General features: G+C 36.7%; 2 protein-coding genes across 4 annotated transcripts in view; one reads left to right on the top strand and one right to left on the bottom strand.

Moving 5' to 3' along the window:
• Positions 1-7,909, bottom strand: part of IQCB1 (IQ motif containing B1) — a 59,083-nt gene extending 51,174 nt beyond the window's left edge. Inside the window, exons 1-5 of one of the 3 annotated variants that reach the window (XM_026494544.4) lie at positions 7,779-7,909; positions 6,990-7,072; positions 2,958-3,069; positions 2,354-2,516; positions 301-430 (exon numbers count right to left, since the gene is read on the bottom strand). In XM_026494544.4, coding sequence (XP_026350329.2) covers positions 301-430; positions 2,354-2,516; positions 2,958-3,057 — 393 coding nt within the window. In that variant the 5' untranslated portion in view covers positions 3,058-3,069; positions 6,990-7,072; positions 7,779-7,909. Of the gene's footprint in view, positions 1-300; positions 431-2,353; positions 2,517-2,957; positions 3,072-4,430; positions 5,464-6,989; positions 7,073-7,778 lie in introns of those variants that run through there. The other 2 variants (XM_057306676.1, XM_048215118.2) reach the window with 2 other exon arrangements.
• Positions 7,910-8,017: 108 nt separating this feature from the next.
• EAF2 (ELL associated factor 2) overlaps positions 8,018-13,064 on the top strand; it is a 49,960-nt gene continuing 44,913 nt past the window's right edge. The window contains exon 1 of the mRNA XM_026494578.4: positions 8,018-8,201. Coding sequence (XP_026350363.2) covers positions 8,093-8,201 — 109 coding nt within the window. The 5' untranslated portion in view covers positions 8,018-8,092. The remainder of the gene's footprint in view (positions 8,202-13,064) is intronic.

Here is a 13,064-nt window from a genome sequence, read left to right as displayed (position 1 = left end):
AACAATACTTTACTCTTAATTTAAGTGGAAGGTATGTTTTAGGAAGATGCTATAGAAATAAATGTCTATGGGTGCTGCTCAAAGTTAAGAAGCAAGGCAGATCCTTCAAAAAGTCATACGGTATGCTTCGGCCAGCACTTCAAAATTTCACACCTAGAGATTATTTTTGGTTGTAATTTTAAAAATGTTTGAATCCACTACTCTAATTGTGCTTTCAGCCAAATACTGCACATATGAAAAATAATGTGGAGCATCTTCTTAAGAATTTTGGCTACTAAAACACTAAATAAACACATATACCTTAGCTGCATTGATGAAACATGTTTGCAATCGCCTCCCCAAAACCAGAAAATTTTCTGCAGCTGATGGGAGTAATTCATTGTAAAATTCCTCTGCGTCTTCTCCTGGCTCCAAGCCCACACAGCAATGGCTGAAATAAGAGCACAAGTCTGTGACTCAGTTTGTGTTAATTATGAATTTCAATTGAATGCTAGAGCTTCTATAGACAACATTGTGCCTTAATGAGAATTTTTAGTTATCTCTTTTGTTGCCAAGCCAAAAAACAACTTCTGCTGGAAAATTAGCATTACAACTTTCTAGAAAAGTAAGTAGTGTGGACTTTGCCTGTACTTAGAGCTAGGACTCGTATGTCCTAAAAACCTACTTGTCAACCTTTCAGGAAACAAAATACACTTGACTCACAACAAAGAGAAATGAGGCAAGTTTTCAGTGAACAAGCTACAAACACTTTAAAAGCAATACAGTATCTTGGGAGGCTAATTCATGAAAAACATTTGTGCTAACTGATAACTTTTAGACCTCTGATAGCTGAAAAATAACCAGGGTAGGATTAGTCTACAAAAGACAGATTAAGAAATCAAACACTCTAATACCAATTCTACTCTCCAACAGATCTATTTTCTTAAAGTTTGCAAAATATCTGACTACATATTCCTTATTGCAGAGGAGTAAACAGTAAAAACCTAGCTCTATTAGGAACATTTTGTAATTTACATTAAAGGAGAGAAAGTCATTTTAGAGAAAAGAATCCTCTTGAAACTGCACATAAAAGTCACTCCCCAGATATAAAATAGGTATATTCAAACCCCTCGATAATAAAAAGTATTTGTGTAGACTAATACTAATAAGTCCCCAACCCAAGAATGGTCTCTAATTAGTAAACATTGCTGTCAGACACTTTTTAACATAATGTAAGACACTGATAAGCAATAGTGACAATGCACGAGTATGCTAAAAACTTAACTGGCGAATGATCAATGTACTTTTTTTTTTGCACATCAGTCCTAAAGTTAATGGACAAATGCTTACATATATTAGTTTCTCTTTTTATTTTGGTTCCTAAAGTTATTTAAGAGTGTCTATTTTGATTGTGAACATTAATAAATATTATATTTTTTTGTACATTCACAAACATGGGGATTTCTTAAGACTTGGATTCTACCCCAGAGAGCCTTACTCAATCAATATTTTCATGAACCAATGTATCTAATCAAAACAAAGGCTTTATTTACTTAAGGAAATGATCTTGAAAATTAAAGTATAAAAAAGAACATTATGTGCATTTGTTAATTGTTTTTTCTAACTATACACCTTCAATCTGGCCTTTATGTAGTAACAAATTAGGAATAGCAGTTTTGAAAGGTAAGATCAATTAGTACTGCATACTTTTAGCTACTTAATTAGGAAGTAGCTTAGGCACTGAGAATAACTGGTTTACTTATTTATTTTTTTGCCTCTTTTAAAAATAAACGATTTTGATCTTTTCTCTCAACTTCTAGCATGGCAGTAGGTCAGTACATGCTTCTTCTAAATTTTATTTACAGAATTTGGGTTACCTAATGAAATACACAATTGAGATAACTAAATCAATACAACATGGAACAACTAGTTTCTACATCTGTTCTCCTGTAGTACTTTGCTTATATCTTTCATTTCACACCTATTTCATTCAGCCTTGTAGGATAAAGTCACATGACTGTCATCTCATCTCTACTGTAAGTTTTTCCAGCATAGAGCCAGTGCCTTAGTATCTTCATTTCTTCATATATTCTTTAGTCAATAAAGAGTCTGTTAGGTATGTAGACTGAGTGGTGAGCCGAAGACATGATCATCATCTTCATAGGACTTATGCTGCAAAATTTTAGACAGTGAAATACTCACAAGTATAGTTACAAACAATAATATATAGTATGAAGGAAAAGTACAGCCATAACCTACCACACAGAAGATTGCCAGTGCTTATAAACCAGATGAATAAAAAGAAGCAAATGTTATAAATAAGAATCTACTACTACATCCCTCAAGAACAAGTGGACTTATTGCTTCATTTTACCTTAATATCTGTGTAAGCTGGGAAATTGTACTCCAACCTCCCTGGATTCGAGAACAATCTTGACTGAGCACCAAAAGGCAATACTGAATGAGGTCATAACAATATATATCTTGTTTGATTTTCTTCAACTCTGAGCTTCCTAAAGGTGTGTTGTTTATTATTTCTAAGGCAAAAGGAAATAAGATATACTTATTTTTGCTCAATAAATCCAAGAGCTTTTGCATTTTTACAGTTTGAATAATAACTAAAAATACTTTTAAAAAGAAAAAAGAATCACTGCTTTATCACAATGTTAAAATTTCTCTGAGCAAATTAGATACAAATGCCAAAACTATACTCATGATGGAATTATTTTATTACTTAAACAATGTTAGCCAATCACGAAAAGATTCTTACTTTTTTTTTTTTTTTTTTAAGATTTATGTATTTACTTGGTGGAGGGGAGCAGAGGGAGACAGAAAAAAAGAGTCTTAAGCAGACTCTGTGCTGAATGCAGAGCCCAATGCAGGGCTTAATCTCACGACCTTGACATCACTACCTAAGTCGAAACCAAGAGTCAGATGCTCAAGTGACTGTACACCCAGGTGCCCCAAGATTTTCTTACCTTTTAACTTCAACAGTATAACAGGGACATTCTGCTCAGGACTTTTTGCAACTTCAGCAGCTAGAGATAAGATCCTTGGGTCTGTACCTATTGGCTTCATTTCTTACATTACCTATATTTTAACAGAATCAGAAAGATAAAGGTCAAACAGTCCTAAAATATTTGCTCCCTAAATAATGTTTGCAAAAGTTTCAATATAAATAAAACTTTAGCTTTGCTTGCTTTGAGAAGTGAAGGGTTGATTTTTTTCAATTTCTTCCTTATAGCAGACTCTGGTTTTTCTAACTAGAATACCTCTAAAAGAGCTAGAGACTCCTCTACTTTACTGTGACAGCTACGGCACATATTATTTATTGTGTACTAAGAGTCAGGAATAATGCTAGGTGCTCCACATTCACTCTTTCTAATCTGCACAATAATCCTGGGATAGAAATTACTTTATCATAAAAGAGACACTGAGTGCAAAAAAGAGCTAACATAGGCCTGAGACAAGATTGGCCCCTGGCTGGTGCCTAGGAACTTGGATTTCAGAAGGGTTTCCACCATTCCCTAATAAGAGTGGTTCACTGCCTAAAGTGTTTGTGAAAATAATGTGGCTTATGCAGATGTCTGTTTTCCTTCCAGAAGTTTGAAATTCTGATACTTGGTAGAGGATACGTACATAACCATCTTTCAATAAAGACCTTTGTCACTGACTCTCTGGTGAGCTTCTCTGGTAGACAACACTTCAAAATGTCAGAATTCCATTACAGGAAGAATTAAGTGTGTCCTATATGAATCCACTAGGAGAAGATTCTTGGAAGTTTGCACCTATTTTCCTCAGGATTTTGCCCCATTTGCCTTTTCTCTTTGTTGATTTTGCTTTGTATCCTTTTGCTGTAATAAATCACAGCCACGAATATGACTATATCCTAGGAACTGTGAGCCTTCCCAGTGAATCACTGAACCTGAGGGATCCCTAACACACAACTCAGAAATGAAATGTAATTATAAGACAACAAAAGCTTGTTTATAAATAGCATAGTAAACAAAATTGATTATCTTAAAATTAAATAAAAAATTAAAAATAGAATTAATTAAAAAAACTTTATAAAAAATTTTAAGGCATTCAAAGCTCAAAGATATCATTATTTAATAAAAAGTACAATCTTTACTTATAATAAATATTTAAGTTAAGTATTTATTATGAACTAAGCACAGTGCTAAATGCTTTTATATACATCATCTTATTTAATCCTCACAATAGGAGTATGAAGTAGAGCCTGTAATCATCTCATTTTACAGATAAGAAAAATAAAGCTTGAAAAAGAAACTTATCATAGTTCCACCAGCACACGGTAGAGTTAGTACTCAAATCGAGATCAGTCTGACTCCATAGTCTATGGTTTTAGCTACAATGTTAATTATATTCTCTTCCATGTAAAACAGTAAAAAACACAAAATGTATTCCCAAATGACATACTTCTAACTCACTTATTTTTAGCTATTATTCTTCACCACTGGCACCACTGTCCTTTATATTGAAGACTTGGACATAATACAAGCATCAAAATGTCATCCCTTTAGGTAAAATATAAATCATTAAAATACAAGTTTTCTGAAAATATTTCAAAGAAAGCCCACCACAACTCCTGGTGTCACTCCTGGCACATAGTAGACATACAACTTTCCAAGAGAGTGGATACAATTATCTCACTCTTTCCAATGGATGCATTACGCTATGCTTCTTTTGTGAGAGTGCATCAAAATATATTTAAACCAAATGAGTGTTCAAAATGGGTTTTCCAATTTGTATTTCCACTAACAACATATGAGGGTGCTCATTTTACTATGCCTTCACTAATACATACTGTTATCTTTTACATTTCTGCTAGATGAAAAATGGTATCATCTTGTTTTAATTTGTATTGTTTTGATTATTAGACAAATTAGGCACAACTCATGTTCACTGGCCATTTCTTCTTTTATATATTTTCTATTCATATGCTTCAACAATTTTTCTATTGGTTTATTCTTTTGTAGAAGCTTTCAGCTTTTCATACATGGATATGAATCCTTTACCTTTTACATTGGCTATAAACAACTTCTCATTGTCTATCATTTATTAAGTTTGATTATACTGTCTTTACCACAGTTTTACAATTTTCATGTACTCAAGTATTAGAGTCTTTTACTCTATGATATCTACCTTGGTGACAGTCTTAGAAAGGTCCTCCCTACCCTAAAAGCTAAAATATAGTCTATTAATATAGTCTATTTCTGGTGTTTTTATGGTTTTGTTTTAGTGCTATCTTCATTCACTTATATCTTTATATTTTCAATGCACATTTATTTGTGGGGCGCCTGGGTGGCGCAGTCATTAAGCGTCTGCCTTTGGCTCAGGGCGTGATCCCAGCGTTCTGGGATCGAGCCCCACATCAGGCTCCTCGGCTAGGAGCCTGCTTCTTCCTCTTCCATTCCCCCTGCTTGTGTTCCCTCTCGCTGGCTGTCTCTGTCAAATAAATAAATAAAAATCTAAAAAAAAAAAAAGTCCCTTTAAAAAAAAAATACACATTTATTTGTGAATGGTGTAAGACAGAAACCTAACTATATTTAAGTTAGTTGAGGTTATAGATTTGTAGAAAAGACCAAATGCATACAGCTATCATAAATTCCTGAAGTAATATGTCATGAATAGATATAAACAAAGCAATCTGAAATGTCACTTGGGTACATTTTTTAACTCTATTTAGTTCATTAATCTGATTTTTTTTTTTTTTTAATTCCTGGGTTAGTACAACCTGCTTCATTTTAACACATGTTTGGTGAAAATTCACACCAGTAAGTTTCATGACAATAAAACTCATACCATCCTTAGTTGCTCCCTTCTTTTCTCTGATTTACTGCCATATTCCCAGAGGCTAGACCAGTGCCTTAACCAGTACCTGCTAGGTACTTAACAAATATATGCTGAAACAAGGAATAAAAGCACAAACTTTGAGCATTTCAAAACTCAATTTCTTGACTCTCTGCTTTCTTCTTTCTTATAATATGGAAACTTCAGATTTCTAATTGGAAGTCTTTTTTAAGTAAAATAGGCTTAAAACACTGTTGTTACCCTCTGGTTAACATAATAAAAACACCACTGAAACATTAATCATCATCACCAACACATATATAGGGCACTATGTTAGATGTATGGGTCATAAGAATTTTGTATGGGACAGAGTCCCTCTTGTTCATGTTCTGGTTGGGAAAAAGTATACACACACAAATATACATACATGTAAAATAAAATACTTAATTATATAAAATACTTTAAGTGTCAAACAGATGACACAGATGATAAGAAAACAGACCACAGAGTCAGAGGACTGGGCTTTTCTGAACCAGTTTTCTTATCTATAAAGTAAACAAAAAAGCAATTCCTACTTTCTAGAATAATTCAAGATTTAGAAAAGAAAGCAGAAACCAAGGATGGTTCTAAAATGTTGCTAGGCAGTAGAGTTATACGTCAATAATAACCATTTGGAGAGATTTTACTATGTGCTGTGAATTGTTTTAAATCCTTTCATGTATTTATTCATTTAATCCTCTCAACAACTCTAAGGAATAAGCACTATTATTTTCCTCCCAATTTTAACCATGAGCATACTTTAGTTTGCGTGAAGTCACATTGTAAAGTCACATTGTAAAGTATGAAGCTGGGGTTGAAATACAAAAATTCTGTCTCCGGAAGCTGAGCACTTAATTACCACACTAAACAATCTTAATACTCCTTAAAAAAGTAGAATTTAGACAAGCAGATTGAGGGAGACATATTCATGGACTTGCCTAAAACAATAAATCGACAAATTTGGCTAAGAAAGTATGGGAGTAGAGTTTGACTACATACTTATCCTGAAGAACAACCACCCGATATGACAACCATATGTAAACTTTCTGTTGGGTGCTTCTCCTCTAATACAACAGTTCCCTCATCTTTACCATTAAACTCATGAACTTTTGACAGGAAAAAAAAGACAATTATTTTTCGCTTATTAATGCTACTACCCTGTTGCCACAGTAGGAACTCAGGCCTTGATCCTTTGGGAATTTCGTCTTCCTGGCCGAGCCGTTACTGCCTTCAAGGATCACTGTGAAGGAAATGAATAAAAGAAGGGGGAATGAAGCATGAGAGACTATGGGCTCTGAGAAACAAACTGAGGGCTTCAGAGGGGAGGGGGGTGGGGGAATGGGATAGACTGGTGATGGTAGTAAGGAGGGCACGTATTTCAGGGTGCACTGGGTGTTAATTCGCAACTAATGAATCATCGAACTTTACATCGGAAACCGGGGATGTACTGTATGGTGACTAACATAATATAGTAAAAAAACATAAAAAAAAAAAAAAGAAGGCTATCTAATGCAATCTGGTTGCAAGTGATCTGAAACACCGTAATTCCTAACTCCGAATCTTTTTTCCCCTTCCTCCCCGTCGCCTGTCCCGGTCCTAGTACCACCGGGAACTTCTCTGGAAAAGATCAGAAGGCGATTGCGGAGGTAACGGCGTCGCCTCCAGTGAGGTCCAAGGTCCGAGGCTCTGAGGTCGCGGGCTCCTTCGCTCCGGGTTCTAGACCCAACTTTGGCGGTATCATGCCTTGGGCAAGACACCGGGCCTTGTGCCCCGCTCCCGCCCCTCCCCAGGCCTCAGTTTCCACTACAGATCTCCACAGAAAGGCGCAGATTCTCCCGTTAGGTAGCTCCTACGGGCCGGGGAGCTTGGCCCAGAAACCCTGTGGCCCTGGCTTCCCGGCACCCCGAGATTCTCTTCTTCCCCAGTCGCCACCTCAGGTGGGTTACCTCATCCTCCCTTCGCGTTCTCCTCCAGGGGACCCTGCTCCAACCAAGCACCTCAGCTGTGCGGCCTTCCCGGGAGGCGAGCGTCGCAACGCGGGAAGAGACCTGGAGGCGGGACCAGGATCCTCGAAGCCAGGGGGCGGGGCGCGCCTCTCCAGGAAGCCAATCAGCACGCGAGAGGTGCCCGCTGGGGCCGCGCGCGTGAGGCGCGGGGCGGAGTCTCCTGGGTGCCCGGGCCACACCAAGTGCAGCTGTTTCAGGATGAGGTGGCAGATGGGAGTGAGCGCAGGTGGCCAAGGCAAAGTCGCAGCCAGAGAATGATGAATGGAGCAGCGGGACCCTCGCACATGGACCGTCGCGAGCGGGTTCTCAAGTTAGGCGAGAGTTTCGAGAAGCAGCCGCGCTGCGCCTTCCACACTATACGCTGTGAGTGAGGACGATCCCCGGGAAAAAGGGGAGCTCTGGATATGCGGGTGTGGAGGCACAAACCTCTCAGAGTTGTGTTCCCACAGACCCCCTTACTCTGCTGGAGAATGGGGTGCCCAGCGCTATCCGTTGCCCTGCCTGGAGTCCCAGAGGTTTCGTGGAAGGAGCCGAGTTGAGCAGGTGTGGGTAATCCCTGGGCAGAGAGATTCAAGTGAGACCAAGAAGGAGAAAAGGAAACTTTGTGGAGGAGATGTACAGGTGTGATTGTGGAGACAGACATGACTGGTGGATGATGCAGAGATGGATAGGAAAATAGTAAGGTGACAGATGGAAGGGTGCAAAGGATTGAACTATTATGCAAGGGAAAGGGAATGCCTTCAGGCTGGTAGGGAAATATTCCCCCTTTTCTTCACTTTCTCTGTCACTGCCTAATGAGAGTTCTTGTTTAGTGTGTTCCTGGGTAGATATTCTGAACCATTCCAGTAATCTGTATCTCTTTGGACCCCTGATTTCGTTCAGACAGTTACCAAATACTGATCGTTCAGATAGTTGCCAAATACTGATTATCAAAGTACTTGAGGGTGTGTTATTCATTTTTTAAGAAAGATATTTATTTCTCTTTTTTATTTCCTTTTGATTGTCCTCTGGAACTAGTTTTGATAAATTACCCTCTGTTATGTTGTTTAGGTCGAGAAAGGAGCTCTTTTACTTTAATGTTGGATGGTGTAGATTCCAGGAAGGAAAATATAGCATATTATGATTTGGTATGTAAAATATTTCATTCTTTGCATAGTAGCCCTCAGAATTATAGAGCGGAAAGGAAACTTTAAGATCTTTGAATCATAACCTCTTATTTTTCTGTGGCAAAATTGTAAAGTAGGTATTTTTTCACTTCCTTTCCCCTGCCCTGTTCTTCCTTAGTGTCTCATCATTCTACCTTTCTCAGTCATCCTGTCCTTAGACTGTCCAGAGATCTTCATGGTTTTTACTCTGAACTTTTACATGCTTGAATCAAAATACCCAATTAAAACTCAACATTCTCCAAAAGTTTAGTTAAGTTGTAGACAATGTAATTATAGTAACTCAGGGTAAAGGTAAAAAGACCAATAGGTTTAACTCTCCAAGGATATATTTGCATTTTATAAAAGAGTTTTGTTAAGCAAAATTAACATCCAGTTAGTAGAATAAACAGGGGAGATTATTTGAAAGCAGAAGATCTTCAACAGGGTCCTTTGTTTTGTCTTTCTTTCTTTTTTTTCACCACACTGAGATCAAGACCTAAGCTGACATCAAGAGTCGGCCTCCCAACTGACTGAGACACCCAGGCACCCCGTCCTTTGTTTTTTCTGCTTTGCCATACTATGTCGTCCAACATTAACCACAGTGAGACAGCTAGTGCTGGCTATACATTTTCTCTCCTTCAGTCGCATTTTCCAAAAGTGTGATATAGCTCTTACCTAGTTTCTCCATGCCTTTCTCACAAATAATCTCTCCTCTCTCCTCTTCTTTCTCAGATTTGTGGTAGCCTTTTAATAATTTTTCAAATCAAAGTTTAAGATTATAAAACTTTACTCATTTGATTGTTATATTTTCATGTAACTTGGGTGTATATTCTCTTTTAAGGGCATGAACCCCAAATGAAGAGAATATAAAATAGCCTTTGAAAAACTCTTTGCAGGTGCTTCAAAGCTTCTCATTCATAAAAGTTCTCCACATGTTGGAATTGTGCCTTTAGAGCTTAAGAATCAGTTGATCTAGCCACAAGAATGGAAAAAACAGCAATAAAAATGGACAAAACAACCATAGGAATAACAATCACAATAAACCCGGATGTTTGAATACACTCTTAGTGCTGTGAGAGACATAAGAAAGGTTTTTAGCCTCAGTTTTATTCTTGTTGAAGCAGGCAGAATCTTTGATTTATTTGAATAAAACCAGTCATTATCCTTGAGGATAGGTTCATTTACCATATGATGCTCACTCTTAAGGACTCAGAGTAAGGGACAGAAACTATAGTACAGGAAATCTTACTTTCGTTCAGGTGGACCTAATTTATAACAAACACTCAAGTGAGTCAGCGTAATCTGGGAGAAAGTAATATTCTATGTTTATGTACATAATTATGCCTGTCTAATATGCTTAGACTTTGGACAAAACTGGATGTGAATTCTGGCCTCCACCACCTATGTATGTAATGCAACTTTTGGAACATTCTCTAAACTCTCAGCCTCAGTTTTCTTGTATGTAAATGGTCATAATAATATCTATTGTATCTACATTTCAGAGATTTTTAAGGATTAAATAAGATTGCATAAACAACAAGTCACTATTATTCTTGAAGCATTATATTCATGTGTGTATGAGGAATGCCGATGGATGTAATTAACTTAGACTTTCAAGGCATTTACCAGGGCTTAGCAATAAAAACCTATCAAAAATATAGTCTGGCATGTGGTAGGGAAGACATGGGATGTTCTATAAATGATAAGCTAAATGTTCAGCAGCAGATACTTCACTGGGTGGAAGAGTTGGAGTAACAGGATGCACTAAAATAAATTTTAAATTTGGACTAGTGTTAATTTTACAATTTATATCTAGATAAGGAACTAAATATTGAAATTTCCAAGTTTGTAAATGACACTACTTTTTGCTGACACTAAATGAAGAACTCATGGGCAGTGACTACAGGGTGATTGTCTGAGGCTTCAAGTGGAGCCACTCCCCAAAAAGTGGTTGTTAAGCTTTGGTGTGAGCAAACATTAGAAGGTACACTAATGAAGATGGGATTAAAATTATATTTATGATGAATGTTCTCTGATCAATGTGGTATATTGGAAAGGGTATAAGTTTTGGAGTTAGTTGAATTAGTTCATATCCCAGCAAGTAAATTTATGATAGTAACTGTGATTCTTTTATGATGATATAGACATTATGTGACACTACAGCTTAAATAGTCAGAAAAGTGATCAGCATTGACTGAAAAAGCATTAAGTGCAAAGTAGGAAATGTTTTTCTACTCTATATCTAATATAAGTGATTGTACTGTAAAGAATAAAATAACATAGGGACACCTGGGTGGCTCAGTTGGTTGTGTTGGACTCTTGATTTCGGCTCAGGTCGTGATCTCAGGGTCATGAGATCAAGCCCTGCCCCTGCGTGGGGAGATTTTCTTTCTCTTCCTCTGCTCCTCCCCCTGCTCTTCCCCCTGCACCTTCTCTCTCTCTCTCTCTCTTTGTCTAAATTAAATAAATCTTTAAAGAAAAGAAGCAATAACATAGATGAAGGAAATCTACAAAGAATAAATAAATGGTAAATTTGGTGGTGAGTTTTCCAAACCAAGGAGAACTGAAAGAAAGAAGCTATGTATGTAGTCTGGAATTACAGCAACTTCAAAAATACATTTGACATTTGAAAGCATATGGAAAACATGAGATTACTCAACAAATTCTATAATTCTAGGTTTATACTTCATTCACTTGAAACTCAAAAGTTACACACTTAAAAAAACTTGTTTGAAGGCAAATAAAAGACAATATAACAAGTAATAAAAAGAACTTATTCTAACAGCAAAATAATTAAAAATGTGAATAGGTTCAGAATAGTTTTGATTTATTGATTATAAATTCATGCTTATCATTAAGTAAAGCCACAGATATTTTGAGTACATTTCTGTCTCTTATCGTTGTCCCATAGACATCTAGGCTTCAGGGACTTGGGAATCTCTTGAAATTATGCAGTACTTGATATGTATATTTATATATGCATTTTTTTCTGTGGAGAGAATCTATAGCTGATTTATAATTTCATCAGATTCCCATAGGGACTTATCATTATTCCTCATCTCCTAACAACCCCTCCACCACCAATATATGCAAAAGTTAAGAACTGAATATAAGGCAAAAAGGCTATAGGTTATGAGTGGATGGAGTATGTGGCTTGAGTTCCTGACTTGATTTTTTTACTGGCTTCATTACTTTAGAGGAATTCCCTATTGGTAAAATGTGGGTGAGAATCTTCAAAGAGCTGTTGTGAAGATCTAAAGTGATGATATATTATAAAGGAAAAGAATCTGTATTTAAACACTAAAACAGAGGTTATAGATTAACAGCCTATTGGCTGAGTTTGACATTAGAGATGCTTTGTTTGACCCACACAGTTGTTGTTTTAACAGAAATTAGTTGTAAATATGTAAAAATCAAGATCTTTTATACAGAAATCTGGATTACCAGCTTCTCTTTCAAAAATCAGAAGATAACCTGGTCACACCAAACCCATATTCCTCTTGACAGCAGTTGGTGGTCTTCTTGAGATTGGGCTTATTCACTGTGGTTCCCCGCTGGTCTGCTTCACTGCTTTGGGTTACCTTTCTGGCCTCTTCTCTAAAGCATTATTTAGCTGTAGTTAAATGACAGCCATATATCCCAGTATTGTCCTTTGTGTCACTGTCAGAAAAATATGGGAGATCAGAGAACCATGGTTTTACTCTAGGATGTCATTTCTGTTTTACCTATTTATCATAGAGAATTCTTCATTGTCAAATATTAAGTTATGGGTGCCCTCTATGAGAACAAAAATGTACTAGTGAAAAGTACAAAAGGAATATGGCAGTATCTACCCTAAAGAAATGAGAGTCTTGAAGTACAGATGAATCTGATCCTCAGGGAACAATTAGAAAACAAGCCTTTTGCATATAATTTAACTGAAATAAGGTTATACTTAAAATAAGTTTGGAGAAGGTTCAGAGAAGGATAAACATATGAACCAGAGTCAATTACAAAGACCTCATATGTGCCCATTATATTAAAGGCATTATGCTAGGAGCCATAATTCAGGAGGAATTAAAGTATGAGGCATTATACTTTA

The sequence above is a fragment of the Ursus arctos genome, unplaced genomic scaffold (genome assembly GCF_023065955.2).
Source record: "Ursus arctos isolate Adak ecotype North America unplaced genomic scaffold, UrsArc2.0 scaffold_4, whole genome shotgun sequence".
Taxonomy (NCBI): domain Eukaryota; kingdom Metazoa; phylum Chordata; class Mammalia; order Carnivora; family Ursidae; genus Ursus; species Ursus arctos.
Note: the sequence above shows the minus strand (reverse complement) of the source record. Positions and strands in the feature narration are given on the sequence as shown.